General features: G+C 37.7%; 4 protein-coding genes across 6 annotated transcripts; 1 reads left to right on the top strand and 3 right to left on the bottom strand.

Moving 5' to 3' along the window:
• Positions 1-219: 219 nt before the first annotated feature.
• LOC139189158 (secreted RxLR effector protein 161-like) lies at positions 220-963 on the bottom strand. The gene has a single exon (XM_070807499.1). It carries the CDS (start codon positions 961-963, stop codon positions 220-222), a length of 744 nt encoding a protein of 247 aa, XP_070663600.1.
• A 5,258-nt stretch (positions 964-6,221) lies between these two features.
• On the top strand, positions 6,222-10,406 carry LOC103417727 (uncharacterized). Of its 3 annotated transcripts, XR_011582968.1 has the most exons (8): positions 6,222-6,480; positions 6,593-6,642; positions 6,721-6,829; positions 6,918-7,024; positions 7,188-7,234; positions 7,382-7,470; positions 8,416-9,528; positions 9,600-10,406. XR_011582968.1 is itself a non-coding variant. In XM_008355885.4 (6 exons), exons 1-5 carry the CDS (start codon positions 6,291-6,293, stop codon positions 7,227-7,229), a joined length of 498 nt encoding a protein of 165 aa, XP_008354107.2. In that variant the 5' UTR covers positions 6,222-6,290; the 3' UTR covers positions 7,230-7,234; positions 7,382-7,703. The 3 variants fall into 3 exon arrangements, 2 of the variants coding, with proteins under 2 accessions (XP_008354107.2, XP_070681236.1); XM_008355885.4 differs by lacking the exons at positions 8,416-9,528; positions 9,600-10,406 and having other exon boundaries at positions 7,382-7,703; XM_070825135.1 differs by lacking the exons at positions 6,918-7,024; positions 8,416-9,528; positions 9,600-10,406 and having other exon boundaries at positions 7,382-7,473.
• LOC103417726 (probable membrane-associated kinase regulator 4) lies at positions 8,979-10,230 on the bottom strand. Its single transcript, XM_008355884.4, has one exon. It carries the CDS (start codon positions 10,228-10,230, stop codon positions 9,151-9,153), a length of 1,080 nt encoding a protein of 359 aa, XP_008354106.2. The 3' UTR covers positions 8,979-9,150.
• Positions 10,407-14,894: 4,488 nt separating the features above from the next.
• LOC103433699 (uncharacterized) lies at positions 14,895-21,166 on the bottom strand. The gene is made up of 18 exons (XM_008371971.4): positions 20,762-21,166; positions 20,469-20,696; positions 20,241-20,336; positions 19,707-19,759; positions 19,484-19,580; positions 19,241-19,314; positions 18,643-18,760; positions 18,000-18,110; positions 17,766-17,842; positions 17,329-17,395; positions 16,878-16,943; positions 16,681-16,788; positions 16,457-16,587; positions 16,298-16,364; positions 16,061-16,128; positions 15,888-15,981; positions 15,584-15,654; positions 14,895-15,478 (listed from the first exon to the last, which is right to left on the bottom strand). The coding sequence occupies exons 1-18, from the start codon at positions 20,909-20,911 to the stop codon at positions 15,103-15,105; spliced, it is 2,052 nt and encodes a 683-aa protein (XP_008370193.2). The 5' UTR covers positions 20,912-21,166; the 3' UTR covers positions 14,895-15,102.
• Between the last annotated feature and the right edge of the window lie 1,108 nt (positions 21,167-22,274).

Here is a 22,274-nt window from a genome sequence, read left to right as displayed (position 1 = left end):
AAAGTACAACTTTTCCTGAATTGTTGATATAGTGTTAGATATGCTTATGTTGCCTCGTTAAAACCTTGATAGGAAAAATCCAATGGGAAAAATCCTAATCGAAGGAAAAAGAGTACAACAAGCATGTATCATGGATGCTCCTCCTGATATGTATCTCCCCTGATTTCGTATTCTCCAAATTTAGTTGTTTGGTAAGTCGACGTAATCCGATACTTTGCACTAACTTCTGAAACGTGCATTTGGTAGAGACTTTGTGAACAAGTCTGCCGGATTTTCATTAGAACGGATTTGTCTGACTTCAATAACTTTAGCCTTCTGGAGCTCATGTGCACTGAAAAACTTTGGAGATATGTGTTTAGCTTTATTGCCCTTGATGAATCCTTCCTTCATTTGGGCAACACAGGCTGCATTATCTTCATGAATGATAGTTGGAATGTCTGTCTTTGAAGGTAGACCACATGAATTCTGAATATGATGGATCATTGATCTTAACCAAGAACATTCACAACTTGCTTTATGTAAAACAAGTATTTCTGAATGATTTGAAGATGTAGCAACTAATGTTTGCTTTGTTGAGCGCCATGAGATTGCTGTATCTCCATTCTTGAACAAATATCCAGTTTGTGAGCGGGCTTTATGTGGATCAGAGAGGAAATCAGCATCTGCATATCCAACAAAAACTTGGTCATTTGTGGAGTTCTTTGAGTAAAAAAAACCCATGTCTGTTGTCCTACGAAGGTATCGCAATACATCTTTGACACCATTCCAATGACGGATTGTTGGAGCAGAGTTATACCTGGCTAACAAGTTGACTGAAAAAACTATATCTGGTTTAGTACATTGTGCTAAATACAACAAAGCACCTACTGCACTCAGATATGGTACTTCTGGACCAATGACCATTTCATCACCTTCTTTTGGACGGAATGGATATTTCTTAATGTCTAGAGAACGAACGACCATTGACGTGCTGAGTGGATAAGATTTGTCCATACCAAATCGCTTTAGGATTTTTTCAATGTAAGCTGATTGGTGGACCAAAATTCCATTAGCACAATGCTCGATTTGCAGGCCGAGACAATATTTTGTTTTTCCAAGGTCTTTCATTTTAAATTGGTTTTTCAGATATTCAGCATTTTTATGGAGCTCTTCAGGAGTTCCAACTAGGTTCATATCATCAACATATACTGCCACTATAGCAAATCCAGAGTTGGATTTCCTAATGAACACACAAGGGTAAATGACATTGTTGATGCATCCTTCTTTGATCAAATACTTATTGAGACGATTATACCACATTCGTCTAGATTGTTTCAGCCCATACAATGATCGCCTTAATTTGATCGAGAGCATACCTCGTGATTTGTTAGCTATTTCAGGCGACTTAAGTCCTTCTGGGACTTTCATATATATGTTAGTATCTAATTCTCCATATAGATACGCGGTGATGACATCCATAAGTTGCATGTCAAGTTTTTCTGAAACCGCTAAACTTATTAAGTAACGGAACGTAATTGCGTCCATTACAGGAGAGTATGTCTCCTCATAATTAATTCCAAGTCTTTGTGAAAAACCTTGTGCAACGAGTCGTGCTTTATATCTTGCAATCTCGTTTTTCTCATTGCGTTTTCTTATGAATACCCATTTGTAACCCACGGGGTTTACACCAGGCGGGGTTTGGACTATTGGTCTAAAAACACTTCGCCTTTCCAAGAAATTTAATTATGCCTGGATTGCATTTTTCCACTTAGGCCAATCTTGTCTCTGTTTGCACTCATCAACAAAACGGGGCTCAAGATCATCACTTAATATGATTTCAGTGGCTACTGCGAATGCGAACATATCGTCGATGATTATTTCATTCCAATCCCACAATTCATTAGTACATGCATAATTTATGGAGATTTCTTTGCTTTCATGTACTTCTGTCTCTTCAGGGAAATGTGTTTCATCAAAGACATTTTCTTCTTCTGGAAGTCCAGAATCATGAATTGTATATTTGTCATTTGTTTTCTCTTCCTGAATGATTTCATTTGGATTCAGCTGTGCCCTTGTCTTTCTCTTTCGAGGAGCTGAATCTTTTGAACCTGGGGGTCTACCACGCTTCAGGTGTGCACTAGATGAATCATTCGCTGCCACTTTATTTTGTCCAACAGGGACATCAATTCTGGCAGGTGCATTTGCAGCTGGTATATGTGATTTTGTCACTTTCATAACATCATTAAATGCATCTGGCATTTGATTGGCAATGCTTTGAAGATGAACGATCATTTTTACTTCATTTTCACATTGAATGCTTCGAGGATCAAAATGAGACAAGGTGGGAACAACACATGTTAGCTCTTTCTGTTCTTCTGGAACGATCTTTTCTCCCCCTAATGACAGGAAGATTGTCTCATCAAATTGACAATCAGCAAAACGAGCTATAAACACATCACCTATCAAGGGTTCCAAATATCTAATGATAAATGGTGAATCAAAACCCACATAAATTCCCATTCTACGCTGAGGTCCCATTTTAGTGCGTTGTGGGGTGCAACAGGCACATAAACAGCACAACAAAAAACTAGTAAATGTGAAATGTTTGGCTGATGTCCAAACACTAGTTGTATTGAGGAGTATTAGTGGTTGACTATAGGTCTCAATCGAATCAATGATGTAGCATGTAGGATGACATGTCCCCATGCAAAAACTGGCAATTTTGTTTTCATAAGTAGAGTGCGGGCTATTAACTGAAGCCGTTTGATCAATGCTTCTGCCAATCCATTTTGAGTATGGACATGAGGAACAGGGTGTTCAACATCAATGGTCAATGTCATGCAATAATCATAAAAAATTTGAGACGTAAATTCACCAGCATTATCAAGTCGGATTGACTTAATGGGATAATCTGGGAACTGTGCTCGTAACTTAGTTATCTGAGCAAGAAGTCTCGCAAAAGCTACATTTCGAGTAAATAAGAGACAAACATGAAGTCATCTGGTAGATGCATCAACCAAAACCATAAAATATCAAAATGGTCCACAAGATGGTTTAATAGGCCCACAAATATCCCCTTGAATTCTTTGCAGAAATGATGGGGATTCAACATCAACCTTTAGTTGTCATGGTCTGATTACCAACTTCCTTTTAGAATAAGCTTTGTAAGGGTTATCATTTGTGATAGCAATGTCCCTACTCAATAATGAATGTCCATTAGAGTTGGTAATGATTCTATGCATCATGGTAGATCCTGGGTGACCCAGACGATCATTCCAAATCATGTAAACTTTTGAATCAATGAACTTCTGGTTCATGACAGTATGTGATTCAACTGTCTTTATGAATGTATAATACAATCCACTCGACAAACAACGCAACTTCTCCAATATACGTTTCTGGGTATCATTAGAGGTAATGCATAGATACTCCACATTTTCTGCATTTTCCGTTTCAATGTAATATTCATTTAAACGTATGTCTTTGAAACTCAACAAATTTTGAGTGGATCGAGTAGCATACAATGCATTCTGTATAGGCAATATTTTTCCATTTGGTAACATAATCTGGGCTTTCCATGAGCCTTCAATTACATCTGATTTGCCTGATATTGTTGTTACCCTCATTCTTGTAAGCACCAAGCTTAAGAAATACTTTTGATCACGAAGTATTGTATGCGTAGTTGCGTAGTCTACAAGACAAATGTCTCCGCCATTTCTCATGTTTTGAGAATGACCATAGTTTTTATCCATGCTTTCTAAGTAAGGAAATCAGAGTTAAAAGCAAGTTATAACAAGAAATTTATATGCCACTTTTATTGAATCTGAAATGCTAGTTTTGAATTACAAGTTCAACATAATAAAAGTACATCAAACATAAACGATTTAGTCAGACCAATACACTTCATTCCTCATTTCCATAATGAAGTCTGAAACATCTGGGTGAGTTGTGTTCAACTGTCCTGATAAGTCACACACTTGATAAGGTATATCCATTGGTTTAGCCTGGTCGAGAAAATTGGTCTCGACACCCTTCTCCTTGAGGGAGGCTTAATACAGATCCACCAGAATGTTTTGGGGTACGACAAGTACCCGCCCAATGCCCATTGCCACCACACCTATGGCAGGTTCCTTCAGAGTTCCTGTGAGCATTGTTCATGTGAGCTTTGCCTTTGTGGCGATTCATATGTTTGAAGCTCGGGGGGCCTGAATTATGCCTGGTTGTGAAACTGACTACCATGGTTCTTGCCTTTCCTGTTCTACTGACCTCGCTTGTGGCCACGTCCTTGTTTATGATTATCGCCACCAGAGGATGTGGTGTTCACTTCGAGGGAAGCAGCATTCACTTCTGGGAATGGTGCAGATCCAGTAGGTCAGGAATTATGGTTTTTCATCAGGAGCTCATTGTTCTGTTCAGCTACTAGGAGCACAGATATTAGCTGCTTGTATACAGTGAAGCCTCGTGTTTTATATTGTTGTTGCAGGAGCACGTTAGAGGCATGAAATGTGCTGAAAGTCTTTTCCAGCAAATTTTCCTTAGTAATAGTATCCCCATAGAGCTTCAGCTGAGAGGTAATTCTGAACAACGCATAATTGTATTCTGCCACTGACTTAAAATCATGGATCCTTAGGTGAGTCCATTCATAGCGAGCTCTTGGAATAATCACCATTGTCTGGTGATTGTATCTGCTTCTCAATGCATTCCAAAGAGTTAACGGATCTTCAATCGTTAAGTACTTGCTCTTTAGTGCCTCATCAAGATGGCGACGAATAAAAATCATAGCTTTCACCCGCTCTTGAAAGGATGAGCTGCTCTCTTCCCTGATGGTATCTCTAAGATTCTCTGCTTCCAGATGGATCTTGGTATCTAGTACCCAAGTAAGTTAATTCTTCCCGATAATGTCCAGGGCAGCATAATCAAGCTTCGCCAAGTTCGCCATTTTCTTTTCTGAAAGAAAATGAGATGTGTAAGAACTTGCAATAATATGTTTTCCTGGAGGAATATAGTATTAGAACTTCTGTTTCTTACAAATTTTTCATTTTGATCTTCAGGCCAAAATGATAAGCACTCGAAACTTTTGGCTCGAGATTTTCGGGGTGAATGAGGATGACGATTGTACTGCACCATTCTCATTGAAATAATGTAACATAAAATGGGCGATTATTCCGCACCACTCAAATAGCAGGAAAATTTAAATACGCATACCAGTGTGGGCGATTATACCGCACCACCTAAAATTGTAATGAAATTAAACTGCAGGCAAATTAAATATGCAGGATAAGGTGAGCGATTATACCGCTCCACCTAAAATTTGCAGTAAAATTAAATCTGTAGTCCAAGATAGACGATGATACCGCACCATCTTGGATCGAGTAAGATGAAATTTGTAGTTCAAGATGGGCGATTGTACCACACCATCTTGGATTGCAGTAAAATCAACATAAATAAATACTAGGTTAGTAATCAATATCTATACCAAACAAGAAATCAAAGATGTATGTAACCGTTAGGTTGAGAACTAGAAGCAGGCATGGAGCAAACAGTTCGTCGCGAGGGTATACCGCGCAGTTGAGCCAGAGGAAGAAGATGAACAGTAAAAACCTTAGAGGGAACATTTTTTCTTTCGTTCGACAAAGATAAATGATTTTCATTCGGTGAAGAGGAATGAGAAATAATTATATTTAAGGACTCGTGCTGATAACGTGTTATAAATATGTCAAAGATAGAGAGATAACATTTTTAGTGAATGAAACGAAGCAAGTGTAAAATGTCACACTGAGAACGATAGCACAAGAGAATAACAAATAAAAGATGGAGGAAGAGATTTCTTTCTTTATGTATGTTTTGATTGCAATCGAGTCGATTGCTCCATTTATAGAGCAAGTCGTATTACTACATTTGAAATTTACAACATCCTTTTTGACAATATGATATCTTGCATTCCCAAAGTCAAGTTCAATTTGCATGGGTATTGAAAGTCTCTGTGTGTGGCATTGAAAACTCTACCAAAGCACTCTGGGCATTCACTGCTCACCAGTATTTTCACCAGAAAAAACAACGTAACGGAGATTTTTATAGGATGTCCAAAATGATTGACAGTCGATAGTTTCAAAAAATACTTTTATTTATTTTAAATATTGAGGTTCAAAGTGGAAATTTATAGCAATTTAAGGGATGAATTTAACTAAAAAACTTATTTTTAATAACAATTTAAGGGTAATAATTGTATAATGCCACGTAAAACAACACAACAAGAGTTTTCTCGATCGTGATTCGTGATCATTTTGAAACTTGACCGCTCCCAGCCGGAAATGGTTCGAATCCACGTGAAGCACGGCGAGGGCTCCGAACAGAAGGAGTTCCTCTACGACTGCGCAAGCACTTCGCCAATTGACGAGATTGCCCCCGAAATCTCCCGAATTTCCAATCTCCAAACCAAGATCGACCGCCTGATTCTCGAGCTCGAACCTCGTCTGGACCTCCTCCATGGCGACGCAAAAGGTTCAAACTTCTAACAAAACCCAAAAAACCCTAATCACTTTGCCTACAACCCACTAATCCGAATCTTAATCCTTAATCTCTGAACCACTCACTTGTTTAACTACTAATGCAGCTGCTTCTCTCCTCAGAGCTCTATCCGAAGCCAAATCCTACGCTTCCAAGGTATAAACCAAAGAATTTGAATTTGAATTGTTTTCAAGAACGAAAACGCACTGATAAATTCTGGGTTTTTGAAAACAGGACCAGGTTGTATACAATAAGCCTTTGTCTTACCATGTACTGAGAAACCACATACAAGCTTTGGAGAGAGAGCTCAAAGCGGTTTCTGAGTTTCAGGAACTATTGGGAGGTAACCCTGTTTTTGTTTTTTGAGTTTTTGAATTGTGTATTGTAATTGGGAAGTCTTGGTTTTTTTATTGCAATGTGAAAAGTTACAGGCATTGAATTTGGCGGGGAGGATTCGAGTCGGCTTTGTTGGGCCGGGAAAGTGCTTGATGGGAGTAAACGGTTGTGTGATTATATTGGAAGCAATGAGAAAACTAAGGTGATTAATTTGATACCTTGTATGGATTGCAATTGGTTTCGACATGTTACTGAAAGCGAAGTTCTGAACTTTTTAGTTGTAGAGACGCATATAGTAGTTTATGATTTTGATGTTTTGTGGGAAAGATATAGCTTGTTAATTGGTCCTGTTTGTTTTGTGGCAGATTGTTATCAAGCTGCAGTCAACTGACTCGTGTCCTGCATAATAGCGGTAAGTGGCAAATGAATCGACTTTGTTCTCTACATAGCGTGTGTAGATATTTGTCTAGATACATGTTTGTGTACGTGCGTGTACATGTTTTGACTGTGGGTACGAATGTTTGTGTTCATGTGTACGATTGAATTTGTTTGTGTTCAGGAAATGGCAAGATCCGTCAGGATGAACGCAACTGCCTATCAAGATGGATGCCGAGAAATCAAAGCACTTGATTTTTGAACAAGTTACAGGTCTGCAGTGCATTTAAATTCTTCCTCATCTGGTTTGTGTGTTATTATGTTTTGGTTATCAGTCGGATGTGCATCCCAAATAAAATGATAAGAGATGTTGAGTTAGTAAGCTGCAATGGTCATACATGGCAGGCTTAGTTTACCTCTTTTTTTAGTACAGTTTGTTGCTATATGGAGATTTTGATTTATTTAGCGGTTTAAAAAAGATAAATGAAGAGTAGGAATTGTCTTTATTTCTGTATGTTTGCGAATATTTATATTTGTGCTTATGGTATAATCATTATCCTAGCACAATAAAAGGATATGCAAGGGATTGGAGATATCCAAATCTCTCAGGTCATAGGGACAGCCTGGTGATAAATCCACTACCTTCCATAGGCCCGTTCTTAGTTCAAGCCAAAAGAACTTGATAAGAAAGATCATTTGCGCTATTGACCTTTTCAACCATAGGCTCGAAGATAAAAATATACCTTAGTTTTTAGGGGTAACTTTGCGGCTGCTGTGCTGATGTAACAATGTAGCTGGTCTGCAAGGCCTACCATTTCTTTATTTTTTCCTAGTTAACATTAAAATTTGAGTGGGGAAAAAGGTCTGTTGTTAGATGGGTATCTGGTAACCCATAGTGCTCAACAACATCAATTAGACCTTTTAGTTGCTTTCTTTTGCTCTTATCCTGTCAAATTTTTGGCTGACATGTTCACTTAATTTAAGGTTTATATTTCCCACTGGGAAGTATCTGGAAAAAGAAAAGGGGAAGGAAACAAGAGCCAAAGTAAAGGCTGTTTTCTTTTCTTGCACTTGAAGAACTCCTGTTATATTAAATTGTTGAACGTGTACCCTTTTTCTTTGTCGAGTTCGTAATTTTGTTCATTTATACCGTGCTTTAGGATTAATCTTGTGTGATGCAGTAAGAATGAGTAAATACGTTTTCTTTGTTGATCCAAGGACCATTTTCTTCTGTTAATGTATATAATGGAGGCTGGTGTCTTCTGGCTACTCTTGAGGGGCAGATACGTGGGCTTTTCGGAACTTGGTTTGGTGATTGGCTGGGACATAATGATGTTGATCTTAGCCTAATCTAAGGTACTTTGCAGTTAACTATCATCAAGGAATGATGCCGGCTCATCGAGTTGATGGCTGTTGAATTTAATTAGCTATCCATATATGATGCTGGGAAGATCTTTTTTTTCTCGTTTGTTCATTCATAGTCATTTGAGGAAGTGAAACTGATCCCGAGAGTTCATCAGGCGACTCCTTGAATAACATCAGGGTTAATTTACGAATCTCAGACCCTTGACATGGATTATTACCAATCTTTTCTTTCATAATTCACTTGATTATGACGTCTTAAAAGATGGTCAGTATCGAACCCAGGACGCATGGGTGGAAACCCAACACCCTTTCCATTAGGATTTTGGACCACATGCTCGTAAATTGAAAACTTGTTAGCTAGTTGAATTCTAGAGCCACGGAATTTGCTGGAAGTGAAGCAGTTGTCAGGAAAAAAGGGGAAGAACATGATGTCTTGTCTTAGAAGTGAAACGGAGTTTCTTACAGCCATGCACTGAACCGAACCATATTCATTAACAAATTTGTGAAAGAAGGAAAAAAACAACACATCATTAACCCAAGTCAAAAGTTGTACTTTCCCCTCCCTCCCTCCCATTCACTGAGAGCCCTTCAGCCCCTACAAAGCTCTGGTCTTCTTTGGTCCTCACAAGCTGCTATCCTCGAAGATGACAATGAGTAGAACCCAACTTCACTGACGGTCTTTCTTGAACGAAAAGGTTGCTGAGACTGCTTGCAATGTGCAATTGCCCCCTGAATTGAACTCTCAATTTCTGAACTTGCACTGTTGCATCTCTTCAGAAACTGCAGCTCCTGAGTCCCATTGGAATGATTTGAAGATGAAGAAGAGCCCGAAGATGATGAAGAGGATGTTGAGATCTTTGTTGAATTCCGTTTGATGGCCAGTGAGAACGATCTCCTGTGGAGACCAGGACCATCGTCAATGACCTTGGCTTTGCTGAAGCTCCTCGCGCCAGAAGCAGACATCCGGTATTTCTCTCTCTGAATTTGTCCAAATGGGGTTTTCTTGGATGTCTTCACATATTTACTTAAATCCTCAGATTTGAAAACCATTCCTCCATCTGCATTCCTGGCAGCAGCTGCACTGGACTCGTCCGAGCAACTAGATTTGCCAAACAGAGACTTGAAGTATGCCCGGGAAGCCTTCAGCTTTGAACCAAGCAATGACTGCCTGAACTTTTTGGTCCAAGACTTTTTCGGGTTTTCATTCATGAAGCCGCTCCCTTCAGTTGAGTACTCCAAAATATACTCTTCTGGGTTCAGCTCTCTGCTAACCTGGCAAGAGTCCGAAGGCGAGATATTGCAGGACTCAAATGGGGTGCTAGTTGTGGTTGGAGTTGGGGCAGTGGTGGCCAATGGAGTGCTATAGAATTCTTCAAACATATCTTTTCGGTGATCGAAACCAGAGTGGGAATTTTGCAGTAGTTTTTCGACCATTTGTAAGCGCGGGGGGAGTTGGAGGGGAAGGAGCTTCCCTTTGTAAAAGAGCTCATCAGCTGGAGAGGTTGAGGGGGAATACCTCTCCAAAGAAGTGGATGACATTTGAAACTCAAACTCTCTGGGGTGTGGAGGGGAGCTCATGGAATGGCTGAGGAAGGCGGAGTACGAACCGACATCCATGTCGATGTAGTCATCGTCTGCATGGTCACAGGATAGGTGGTCTACAGCCATAGCCTGTGTGCTGCTTGAAGATGAGCTTGGTCAGGTTTATGAAAGGTGTTGTGCAACCTTTAGAGAATGTCGATGATGCCAACTTATAGAGAGAAATAAACTGTTTTTAGAATATTTTTTAATTGCTCCCAAAATTCCAAATATAAAATATGATGTGGACTTTTTCTGTTGGCTCATTTAGAAATGTTTTCTTCTCCCCATCTATCATTAAAAATTTTGTGGTTCTCTTTTTTTATTTATGGGACGGATCCGGTGTGCCATTCTTTTTACATAACTTTTCACACAAATTTTTGTGAAGTATATTTTGCAATGTATTTTAACAATTTTAATAGTCTTTTAGGTTTTTTCTTAAAGATTATGTCCACTAAAATCACCCAATGTATGAAACCATATGACTGTTGGATTCAAGGTTGTTTGTCAATTTTCTTCACTAGAAATTAATGTCTTAATGATTTTGGATTTTTCTAATTTTTTTGCAAGGATGATCTATGGATGATGTTCTAAAAGATAGATAGTTCGGGTCGTTAAATACATTATGAATTGGGTCCAACAAAAGTTGTGTAAAAAAAAGGTGTCACAGATCAACCCATATATATTTATATATATATATTTTTTTTTTTATATCACAAATGATATTTTATATTAGTTTACACTAAAGAAGAAGATGAGCGTTTGAATTGATTAGAATGCACGTCGGTTTTATGTATTTTTTTTCCTGGACTCGGGACAAGTTTAAGACTTTAATTTGTTGGGACCATGCATTTTCCAATCAAAGTTCCTAAGTAGTGAAAAACAAAGATGAACATTTTGGTTAATAATATCTAAAAAGTGCTAAATTAAGCAAGAACCATGATTAAAAGGATTAATATCTATAGATGATATGCTTTAGCCTCTTAATACAGTCATCAACTTGGCCCAGGCCGGCTCTTGTTCAGTGAATTGGTCATTGTTAGACAAAAAATTGTTTGAATTTACTTGTGAAGTTGACACATCTCACAATAAACAATGCTTGAATCGTTCAAAGTTGAAACTTACTAGAATATCTTATAAAATATTTAACAAATGCTGTCGGAAACTGATAATATTGTTAGTGAGAATACTTGGTGCAATAACATTTGAGTGCATGATTTTGTTTTTTAGCCTAACTAAACGAAGCTACTTTAACTCAAAACTCGGAAGAATGTTACTTGTATCTCTCGCGACGTCACTATGGTATTTCAGATCAAAAATACAATGTCGATGCTTTAAGTTTTTCGCACAATGTTTCATAATTGGTTTGAAACATTATCACATCCAAGGGCGGACCCATTCATGGACCTGGGTGGTCCCGGGATCACCCAGGGTCCGAAGAAGTCGCCTGTGAGGACCTCTGAGGACCACCCAACACTTTGGGAAGGTGGTGGAAGAGAGAAGACCATTATGGCTATGAAGATGATGTGCAACAAAAACTTTGAACCAAGAAGAAATATCTAATTTGAGATGAAGAGGAACACAGAGAAGACTACCCATGGCCTTGCTGTCCTTGGACCTTGGTTCCAACGAAGAAGAAAGACTTTCTTTCCATTTCCCACCTGACCAACTCTCCATTTTTCTTTTTCTTTTTCTTTTTTTTTAATTATTACCCAATCAGATTGTGCCACTTAGCATTTTAATTAGTGTTATTCAACTAATACCTTTTATACTATATGTTTGACACCATTAATTTTTTTTTATTTTTAAATTCACTATAAATTCATGCAACTTCTGAAACATTTTGTAAAGCCTCATTTAGGCGCATAGACGCTAAGCTCCAGCCTGCTGTTCGACTAGCCCCTAGCATATCTTGATTATTATAATCACCAGTATTAAAATTTTGAATCCTTCACTGATCACATCCGTTTCATGCTCACCACCTTTGTAGCTAAATTTAAATTCGTGACCAACCGCACGTCTCAAAACCTGGCTTTTTATGCAGCCAAGAATGTAAACAATACCTCTCTCTCTCTCTCAAAGACAACGAAAAAGCTTTTTTAAACAGTGGAGTAATGGTGGGAGCTATAGGTTGAAAAAGCTCTTGTAATCCAATAGAGTAGTAATTAGAACTAAAAATAATCACTTTGTAGTACACTTCACCTGGTCATCTTACTTTTACTGGATTCCTGGGCTTGTTTTTCACTTTCATTTCATATTTGTACGTGCACACATCTTTGATCATTCTTTAACTTATCTCTAATTTTATTATATGCACCATATTTGATATTTTATCTTACACATAGGTCACATCTTGATATGTATGTATGCGGAAATTTTTTTTTGGGAATTTTAACTAATTATTTTTGTATATGTATCGTATTAGAGTGGCGACACATGCTATGTACGTGAGTTAGTTACTACAGTAGAGTCGAGCGAGATGAAGAGCAAAAGAGTGTGGAGAAAGGAAGTGATAAATCAATACTACTGTATTAACCTTATTGAGTAAAGTTATATTTAAACTGATTTAGAGTACTAGGAATTTTTTGTGGGATGTTTGATTAGGACGGCTGTCACACCGGTGAGTCTAACATAGTGTTAGTCCGGATTAAAAAGATACAAACATATCTCATGCGTTTATGAGAGATATCATATGAATGATGTGGTCGAACACCCATACATAAGTTTTTCTCGTATCAAATAATATTTCACATGTAAAAGGATCAAACAATATTCTTTTTGAAAGGTTAATAAATATCTTGAACATGTTTCTCTCAGTTTCTATAAAATGAGAGAAAAGGTAGAGAGGAGATTGTATTGTTTATAGTGAAATGGAGGGAGGGGAGAATTTGTCGACCTCAAAAAGGAGCCAAGACAGAAGCCGACAGTTGGTGGTGGGTGGGAAAGGGAACTTCCGGAAGGAATGCCTGCCAGTCTCGAGAGACTTTTCATTTGTCTTCTCCTTTTAACACCCTCCCCATCTTTGCGTTCCATCTTTTTCTCTCTGTTTTCTTTCCTCGAACAATTTTTAAACACTAAAACACAGAAATGGGATTCCCTCCTTTTTCAAAACCCAAACCAAATGGTTGGCCATGGCTCTTCTGTCACCCTATTCTATTCCCTCACACTTCATCATCATCATCACTCACTAGCTAAGTTGATCATACATGTTTTGGCCAGGTAGTTAGGCATATGTTGCGCATCTAAATTCACTCAAATTATAACGTGCATACTAAGTTTTGAGTTTAGAATTTAGGATTTGAATATTGATAATAGTACTTGTGTTGTAGACTTGTAGTGAAAATGTTATATGCTGATGTATACGATGCTTCTCACATAAAAAGAAACCCTATATCAGCTTCACATATAGAATCAACACTTTGTGTGAGAGGTGTCACAAGAATGTGTTAAGAGTTTCTCGTTATAGCATGGTGAACTCCAAACACCACTTAAGCACACAAGGATTATATCATGTGGCTTCTCCCACCTTCTAAAATATCCATATTTTGGCATCAAGTTGTTAAATGTTTTGAAAAAAAAAATTAAAAAAAAATTGTATTGTTATGTTCTTTCTGTGTTTTTTCTTGAGACAAACGGCACTGAGTAGTAGCGCACGATTGTCCTCCTACAGCAAGCATTCATAAATGTGCTTTCGTTAGCTTAGATTTTAAGGGTTTGAATTTGATTAGTAACAAGTCACTCGACTCACTCTCACCCTACTCCACAATATCTAATCCTCCATCATACTTTACCATATCAATACCTTCTCATGCTTTTAACCCTTGCATCGCCAGAAAGGAGTTGTTCTTAGGTGCAGGAGTCCGGATCACGAGGCTGTCCAACTACACATAAAGCATCTCACTCTTTTGTATTTTGATCTCGTCCACCTTCTTCAGTTCTATTCATTTGTGTCTGCACTGTCTGGTGCCTTACACAAGCGTCTGAACATAAGAATATCTCCTTAATAATAAGGGTCGAACAACCAATACATATTACATTTACTTTTATGAGAAATGTTACTAATAAGCCATTAGTTGTTGATTAAGGTGGGTTCCGCAGCGCATCAATGGTTGATGGTTACCCGCTCTCATGGACGACAATCCTAGCACAACTCTTACATTATATGCAATAACCAATTACGAAACCAAATTATATTAAAAATCATTCTAGCAAAGGATGGCCACAATTTCATACAAATGACCCACGACCCCCAAATCCAGGATACTTGAGCTATCCGATTGGTTCAAGGACTGATAAGTCTGGATCGACTAATTGAGGCAAGAGAATTGCAACAACGGCTTCAAACAACTTCTTTTGGAAGTCGTTTTAGAAGCTGCTTTTTGGAGGAAGCACTTTTGGGTGGAGATATGTTTAATGTCCAGGCCACTAGCTTCTGTTCCCTTTGTGCTAAAAACATAGGGGTCCTGCATAATTATGGTACTCTTGAAACATAAAACAAAAATTTTACTTGCATATCTGGAAACCTTTTCAAATCCACATAAACAAAAAAATCTCGAAACCCCACGTTCTCTTCTGGACTCCTTCCGTGGGTGGGGAAACACGAGATGCCCGCTTAAACATCTGGTGGGCATCCGGCGTCCCCCCACTTCACAGAAGAGAAGCAATGTGGCCACATTCTCAACCGTATCGAACAGTTATATGAAACATGGTGCCATGAAGCTAAACTGTCGTAGAGATTGTTGTGGCTCACCGGCTACATCCAAATGATACCATTCATTCATTCATTCATTTAAATCCATATTAGAACACACGCGTTCGAGAATTTAAGGAAGAATTAACAAATTGATAATCCGTCACTTGTTGCACTGAAATTACAAAATTATGTGTAGGTTTTCAGAGGTCAGGCAGTCATATCCCTTATAGTACACAGGTGACGATCACCTAGCCAGCATAAGTATTTGGCTATTTGGTTGATGACTCACCAGATTGTAATTCCCTTTCAAGTTCATCGAATTCCCAGTCATTAATCTCCTCTCCTGAGTAGTCTTGACCGACCTTGCCAAACTCGGATTCCAACTTAGCTAGTTCTGCTTCCGTGCCATGCGTTTGCTGTGCCTTGACTGCACCTGATCCAGGCTGCTTATCAGTCCCTGCTTCCTGTGCTCCTGTGCTTTCTGTCGGGAGATGAGATGGACCGCTCTGCGGCTTTTCACTAGATGAAGTTTCTGCTTTAGGGGATGGATTCTCCAGTTGTAGATTTGGTCTCTCAATAGCTTCAAATTGCTCTCTTAATTTTTCAATATCAATAAACAGCTCCTTAACCCTCGGGTCATCTTTCCTGGAATAGGCAAGACACATCACATTCGGGGTCTTTGGTGAACATCTTCAAACATAAGTGTACAAAGGAAAAGAAACAAGTTTATACACCCCCACAAGTTGATACCTGGAAACTTCGGCTCGCTGGCCATAAAATTGCTCTTTGGTGTAATCTACTACACTGAAGGTGGTAATAATCTGAAACAAAAGGACAACATCAATGTTTGTACTTGCTAGTAGATAAATCTTGCACAACAAAAATAATAGGTACATTATGGAACCGAGAAACCATTAGACACATAATTTGAAGCATTCCTAATGCGATACTATAAAAGACTACTTGCAAAAGAAACATTGGATCATAGATGATACAGAAAAATAAGACTTTGACACATGATTCCTAATGCGATACTAAAACACAATACTTTCACCTTGGTTTCAAGGTCCATATATTCCTCCTCAAGATTATTTATTGGATTTAATACTTTGGAAGCCTCATTCTCTGCACTAGCTGCCATCTTTGACCTGTCTCATCAAGTCAAAATACATTAAAAACTGCGCAAACAAAATGAAGGTACAACCATCACAGTTTCACAAACATTACCCCTCACTCAATTTCTTAAGGTTCTCTACAAATGTCCCAATACGGCTGACAGAAGGCCCCAACTCTTTCTGCATATAAGAGAAAAGGTGTGCATCAAGAACACTGAAAGAAATATCAACATATATATATATGTGTGTGTGTGTGTGTGTGTGTGTGTGAGAGAGAGAGAGAGAGAGAGAGAGAGAGAGAGAGAGAGAGAGAGAGAGAGAGAGAGAGAGAGAGAGAGGGAGTCAACACCTTGTAAACAGAGAGATGAACAATGACCAAGTTCAAGAAATAGTCCTCATGCTTCTCCAATTCATCACTTGAAAGTGCAGAAAACAATAGTTGTGTAAAAAACAATGCATAAATTTCAAGAAAGAAAAGAATCCAATTGCATAGATTTGAAGAACATACTTGACCAGCTTCTCCTTCTTATCTGCGTACGAGCGTTGGAGAACCCAAGTATCTTCGAGAAAATTAATCCATGTCTTTAGAATATCAGCCTCTACCTTACACGTTGCAATGGATTTCGAGAGCTCAACTTCCTGTTAACAAAACAAAGAAAGATTTGAATTATGCAAATGGCCAAAAGGGAGTAATACCCTGAAATAATCCAGAAGGTGAGAAACAATCAAAACCCTTGTTTCGCAGTGAGAAACAATCTTATTGTTAGCTTCCTCAAATTGTTCTCTCTCTTCCCTGGTATTGCGAAGGCGAGCATTAGCTGCAGCCAAGGAGATATTAACCTAGAAAAGATGGCTAGTGTTTAGAAATTAGCAATCAATGAAGACCAAATTGATTTAATAGAAAAGGGGAAATATCAAAGCAGAAAAACCTTTTTCAATTTAGCCTCAAGATCATCCCTTTCTTTTTCAAGCTCTGAAATCTCAGCTGTTATTTCCTGAAAATGGTCATAAGACAAAAACTAAAATTCCCTTTCCAAGGCTCGTGGTATACTTGAACATCTCTACCACATCTATAAGCAGGCCTAGCATGAACCAAAAAAGAACGTTTTACCCACGGGAGAAGAAAAAAAAAGGGAGATGGTTTATGAACTCCAAAATTTGCTTCTGATACTCCTCCAGGCACTTATATATGGATTGCAAGAAGCTTCTTTTGGCGTTCAAACAATAATTCCCACAAAAATCAAGATGCTAATAATTAAAATACCAACATATTTCAAACTTGATAACAATGCAAGTACCTAATAATAATCTCTCTAGATAAATGTGTTTGGATCGAGTACAAACTTCATGTTGTTATTAAATAAGGTTGAAGAACCCTACCTTCTCCCTTTCAGTCACTTCACTTGCTCTGGCTACACGAACCTTTATTGCCTCCTCTTTTTGAAGTCTGTCATTTAAAAAGAACTAAGAAAGTGATTTTGTTTTCCCTATTCCTGGTATCTAATATAATAATACAACCACAGACTACATGCCATTACTGTTAATTAAACCAATAATTCTTCACTGGAACTGCAGTTACAAAATCAAGGTTTAATAAATCTCTGTATGGATACAAAACATCAAGCCAAGTCATATTAAGTTTTGACTTTTGAGTTAATGTTTAGTAGTTGATAGCCTAACATTTGACTTAAAAACAAAACAACAGAATATATAATGAACACACATGTATTAGAAGAAAAAAGACAAATTGTAACAACGTGATTCAACACTATCGAATAGCAACACAAGCACAAATGGTTCCTAAAGGGTTGTTATACCTGTGATCTAAAATACGATTTTCAGCTTTTGCAGAGGAGCTAGCAAGAGATTCTGATAGAACCTTCAATTTATCAACCTGAGTATATAGCCAAAATAATGTTGATAACAAGGGTTTATAATCATGAAAGAAAATTGCCATTTTGTTGGTGCAAAAGTAACAATCAAGGCATCGAGCTGCATTCAATTCAGAAACTATATAAATAAAGGCAAGATGCTGCCTACACAAGACATACTTTTTGAGCATGGATCTCTGGAGAATCTCCATTGTTCAATAATTTCTTCTTCAGTAAAAGCGCTTCTATTGTGGAACATGCTCGAATTTGTGCAAGTGCTTCTTTTAATGCCTACCAGAAAGAAACATAGGGCAGTCAGATCCATTATTTTCTTGACTTTTCACTCAAAACTCCATCAAACCGGACCTTATAAAGAAGGAACAAAAGAAGAACTTGTACATGTACAGAATGTACACTGTATATATAGTAACAATTTATTTGCACCTTGTGCAGGATATTTTACTCAATCCTGACTAAGCAGCCAGTTGTCTCTTTTTTCCTGTACATGGAGTTCTTAAATGGTTTCTTTCACTGAATGCTGTAAACTTTTAATTGTTACAGCTTCAATGGAAAACTTTTATATTGAAGCCTCCCATATAAATAATATTATAATTATTATTACATCCAGAAAACTAGAAGTTTAAATTGCACATATGGTAACAGTTATCTATCAGGTCGCCCATGACTAAAATTGCATCATTAAGCCACTAGTCTTCCACTTTATAAAATTTGATATGTCTTTGGAACTTATGAATATGATTAAATACAAAAAAAATAATGAGGCAGTAAAACCACAAAAATCAATAATAACAATCATTCTCACCTTTATTGTTTCCAATTTTGTTTCTTCTGATGCTTTGTCATGACCTTCATTTGAGGGCTTCAGAGGTGATTTCGTTACATCAAGCTTCCTCTTTAGACTAGAGGCTTCCTCGTCTATTCTGTGGCAGGACACATATAAATACACAGGTAAGCAAATGTTTACAAGCAACACCTCACCCCTTTAGTTCACGACTGAGGCCTAGCGTCATACTTTTACATTCTATCTTACCAGTATGATAATTAAATGCCTAAGGTCACCATCCCAAACAACCTATCGGTAAAAGTTTCTAAAAATATAAACAAACAAATTTATTTGCATATCCATACATCTAGTGAGTGGCAGGACTAGCCCATATCCATACAAGAACAAAATCCCACTGCCTATTCTCAAAAAAGAAAAATCCGAAAGAGATTACTAACTGTTAAGATCAGGATTTCTCATAATCAATCGTCAACTGCCTAGGTGATAATTCTTTTCACATTAATTTTTTGGGTGTGAATGCGTGATAATAAAAATAGGGTTATTCATACATAAGAAGTTATTCATGAAATTGCTATATCAAGTGGAGAGAGGGAGAGTTCTGTTATCTTTTGCACACCTTACGACATCAGCATTTATCTTTAACCCTGTAATTGCACCTTGTGCAAATTGGAGCAATTCGTCCCGTTTTACCTGAATACAGAAGAATATGAACTAGTATGCTTCACTTAAGCAAAAAGAAGTACAAGTCTTGCATGAATTATATCTATATAAGCTTGATGGAAAATATATATCAAGTTTTCTCTACAATTCATATTTGTTGATATGATCTTCAAGTGCACTCTTAGTTTTATATCTTTACCAATACTTCATCATCGTAGCTTGAAAAAGCTGTTGCCAAGTCCTTTATACTGCTCACTGTCGCATGATGAACTTCTGTTCCTCCAGTAAGACAGAGCCTGCAGTTTCATGTAATAATAAGATTAAAAAAATCAGGCCATAGTTTTGCTAACCCGAATAAATAATACTGGCACTTAACAGGCCATGAACTGCATTACACACTAGTGAAAATTCCTGGTTCTCACCTAAACATCTCCATGAGCAGGGCAACCTCTTCATCGTTTGGAGCTTCAAGAATCTGAGGCATAGAAAAGAGTTAACCAGCGGTTAACTTCTAGAATCAGAAATTCCAAAAAAATATAAGATCATATAGGATAATCCCAGTTTTAGAAGTTTTAGGCATTTGATGAAAACGATAAGTTTCCTAATCATTCTTTTCCTTAAATAAAAAAAGCCACCGTTTCCTATTACAAAAGAAAACTCCATGAAGTTCATAAACCAAGTGCATATGTGGCAATGCCTGAGCAAAAACAGAGAGCATACGGTTCAACAAAATCATCTCGACTTAAATAATTTTCCATCATGCTTCCATTAAGTGCTTCCCCTAACTAACGAAATAAGTAATTTCTTCGCGTAGCACATTTAGTCATCCATCTTAGCATTCATCTGTTTGGCTGAACTATTTCTTAGATCATTAGCTAAATAAAAAAGCCCATTCCTTTCAAAGAAATGTCTTTAATTTCATAGATATATGCAGCATTAATTTCTCAAATACATACCATAGACAGTGTTATGCCCTCCAGAGCCTGACTTTGAAGAAAAACTTCGTGGAAATTCATCGGTTCACCACCAACATCAGAGTCATAATACAAAACCTAATCACATTACCAAAATTCACAAGTTTCAACAGCAAACAATACTCCCAACAAAACCAAAAAAAAAAAAAAAAAAAAAAAAAAAACACAAATGGAATGAAATAAAACTGCAAAAACAAAACAAAATCGAACCAGAGATATTCTCTTTCGAATCTCGTCCGTGTCATCGGCAGCAACAGGCTGCCCCGGCGCGTTCTCCTTCTCTTCCACAGAACCCTGAGACAGCTTCAGCCTCTCCACCTCTTTAAGCAGCAAGACCCACCTTCTCAATATCTCAAGTCTCTCGGGCCCCCTGCAGGACACAGCTGCTTCCTCCAATCTCTGTATACTCTTCTTCGCACTCCTAAAGCTCCGACCTCCCTGTAAACAAATGCGAATGAGAAAAAATGTCGGAAAATGTGAAAAATGGTGAATTGTGAAATTACCATTCGGTCCTGCAACCGTTTGGCGCCCTCTGCGACGGCTTGGCCGGCTTGCTGGACGACGGAGTCGGCGTAGTTCTTGACGGTGCGGGTGAGGTTGTTATTGTTGCCAGCCTCCACCGCCTTGCTCACAGCCGATCTCAGCCACGACATTTTCTCCGACTTTTTTCGCTCCAGCCGAGAAATTATTCAGAAAATTTTTACGAAAAAGCTGAAATTTTTTAAATTTTGATGCGTTGGGGGAGGGATCGAGTAGGTGAGAGGTTTAGGGTTTGGGGTTTAGGGGAAATGGGGGTAGGATTTGGGGAAGCCATTGCCAATTGAGATGGGAAGGAGAAGAGAGGATGAAACGACGACGTTTTGGGGGGTTTGGGTGATGTGGCCTTGCCACTGACAGACTACCAGTCTACTTCTAGCTTAACCGATCCTATTTTTGGAAAGATAGATTTAGGGTAAATTGCTAAAATGGTCCCTAAGATTTGCATAACTCATCACTTTGGTTTTTGAGATTCCAAATCGATAAAAGTGGTCCCTAAGATTGTCCACCATCCATCATTTTGGTCATTCCATTAAAAACTCCGTTAAGTGTCCCGGAGCTCTTGGTCGGAAGTTTGGACAATTTTCAAAGCTTCGTAACGCAATCAATTCTTAACCAAATTCGACCCATAATATATCAAAATGAAGATAGGAAAGTGTAAAATAAGATTATATCTATTTTGAAGCCCAATGGTTGCCAGAGATTGCCGGAAAATAGCCTCAAAATTGACTGATCTGAGTGAAAACTTGAAAACTCGCCGGAAACTGGGTAAACTTTAAATGTTCATAACTTCTTCAATACTTAACGAAATCAAGTGATTCAAAAACTAAAATCATACTTCTCAACGAGACAAAGAGAATGATACCTTTTTTTTTTTACAACTAACTCGCCGTGGTCCATCAACTAAAAATTTATTACCATTGGTCCCTCAACTTATCAAAATGTGTAGTTATAGTTATTTTCATCAATTTCATCAAAAATTTGTCAAAATAAGTTATGTTGGAATAACCATTTATATAATTAGGATCCCTCAACTCATCAAAATGTGTAATTATGGCCCTTTTCGTCAACTACGTCAAAAATTTTGTCAAAACGAGTTATGTTGGAATGACCATTGCTACAATTGGGTTAAAGTTAAGGGACCATTTCTCCAGTTGAATTAAAGTTTAGGGACCAATGTTAATGGATTTTTAGTTGAGGGACCATAGTTACACGTTTTGATGAGTTGAGGGACCAATGGTAATGGATTTTTAGTTGAGGGAATATTTTTCTAATTGAGTTAAAGTTAAGGGACTATAGCTACAATTTACTTTATATTGTAACTTAATATTTATTTTGGTCTCATCTTAGAGCAACTTCATCCCTAAAAATGCGCTGGCACAAATGCATCTTCATCCCTAAAAAATGCGCTGGCACCCAGCCTATTTAAAATATTATTAATATTTTTTATAAAATAATAATAATAAAAAATTAGTTTTA

The sequence above is a fragment of the Malus domestica genome, chromosome 01 (genome assembly GCF_042453785.1).
Source record: "Malus domestica chromosome 01, GDT2T_hap1".
Taxonomy (NCBI): Eukaryota; Viridiplantae; Streptophyta; class Magnoliopsida; order Rosales; family Rosaceae; genus Malus; species Malus domestica.
Note: the sequence above shows the minus strand (reverse complement) of the source record. Positions and strands in the feature narration are given on the sequence as shown.

Excerpts from the sequence above, each read along its gene's own strand:
- LOC139189158 (XM_070807499.1), bottom strand. The coding sequence starts at position 963 with ATGGTCGTTCGTTCTCTAGACATTAAGAAATATCCATTCCGTCCAAAA.
- LOC103417726 (XM_008355884.4), bottom strand. The coding sequence starts at position 10,230 with ATGGCTGTAGACCACCTATCCTGTGACCATGCAGACGATGACTACATC.
- LOC103433699 (XM_008371971.4), bottom strand. The coding sequence starts at position 20,911 with ATGTCGTGGCTGAGATCGGCTGTGAGCAAGGCGGTGGAGGCTGGCAAC. Across the intron at positions 16,588-16,680 it reads TTTCTCACTGCGAAACAAGG|GAAGTTGAGCTCTCGAAATC; the intron begins GTTTTGATTGTT and ends TTTTGTTAACAG. Across the intron at positions 16,365-16,456 it reads AAGAAGGAGAAGCTGGTCAA|TGATGAATTGGAGAAGCATG; the intron begins GTATGTTCTTCA and ends TGCACTTTCAAG.
- LOC103417727 (XM_008355885.4), top strand. The coding sequence starts at position 6,291 with ATGGTTCGAATCCACGTGAAGCACGGCGAGGGCTCCGAACAGAAGGAG. Across the intron at positions 6,643-6,720 it reads CCAAATCCTACGCTTCCAAG|GACCAGGTTGTATACAATAA; the intron begins GTATAAACCAAA and ends TTTTGAAAACAG. Across the intron at positions 6,830-6,917 it reads GTTTCAGGAACTATTGGGAG|GCATTGAATTTGGCGGGGAG; the intron begins GTAACCCTGTTT and ends GAAAAGTTACAG.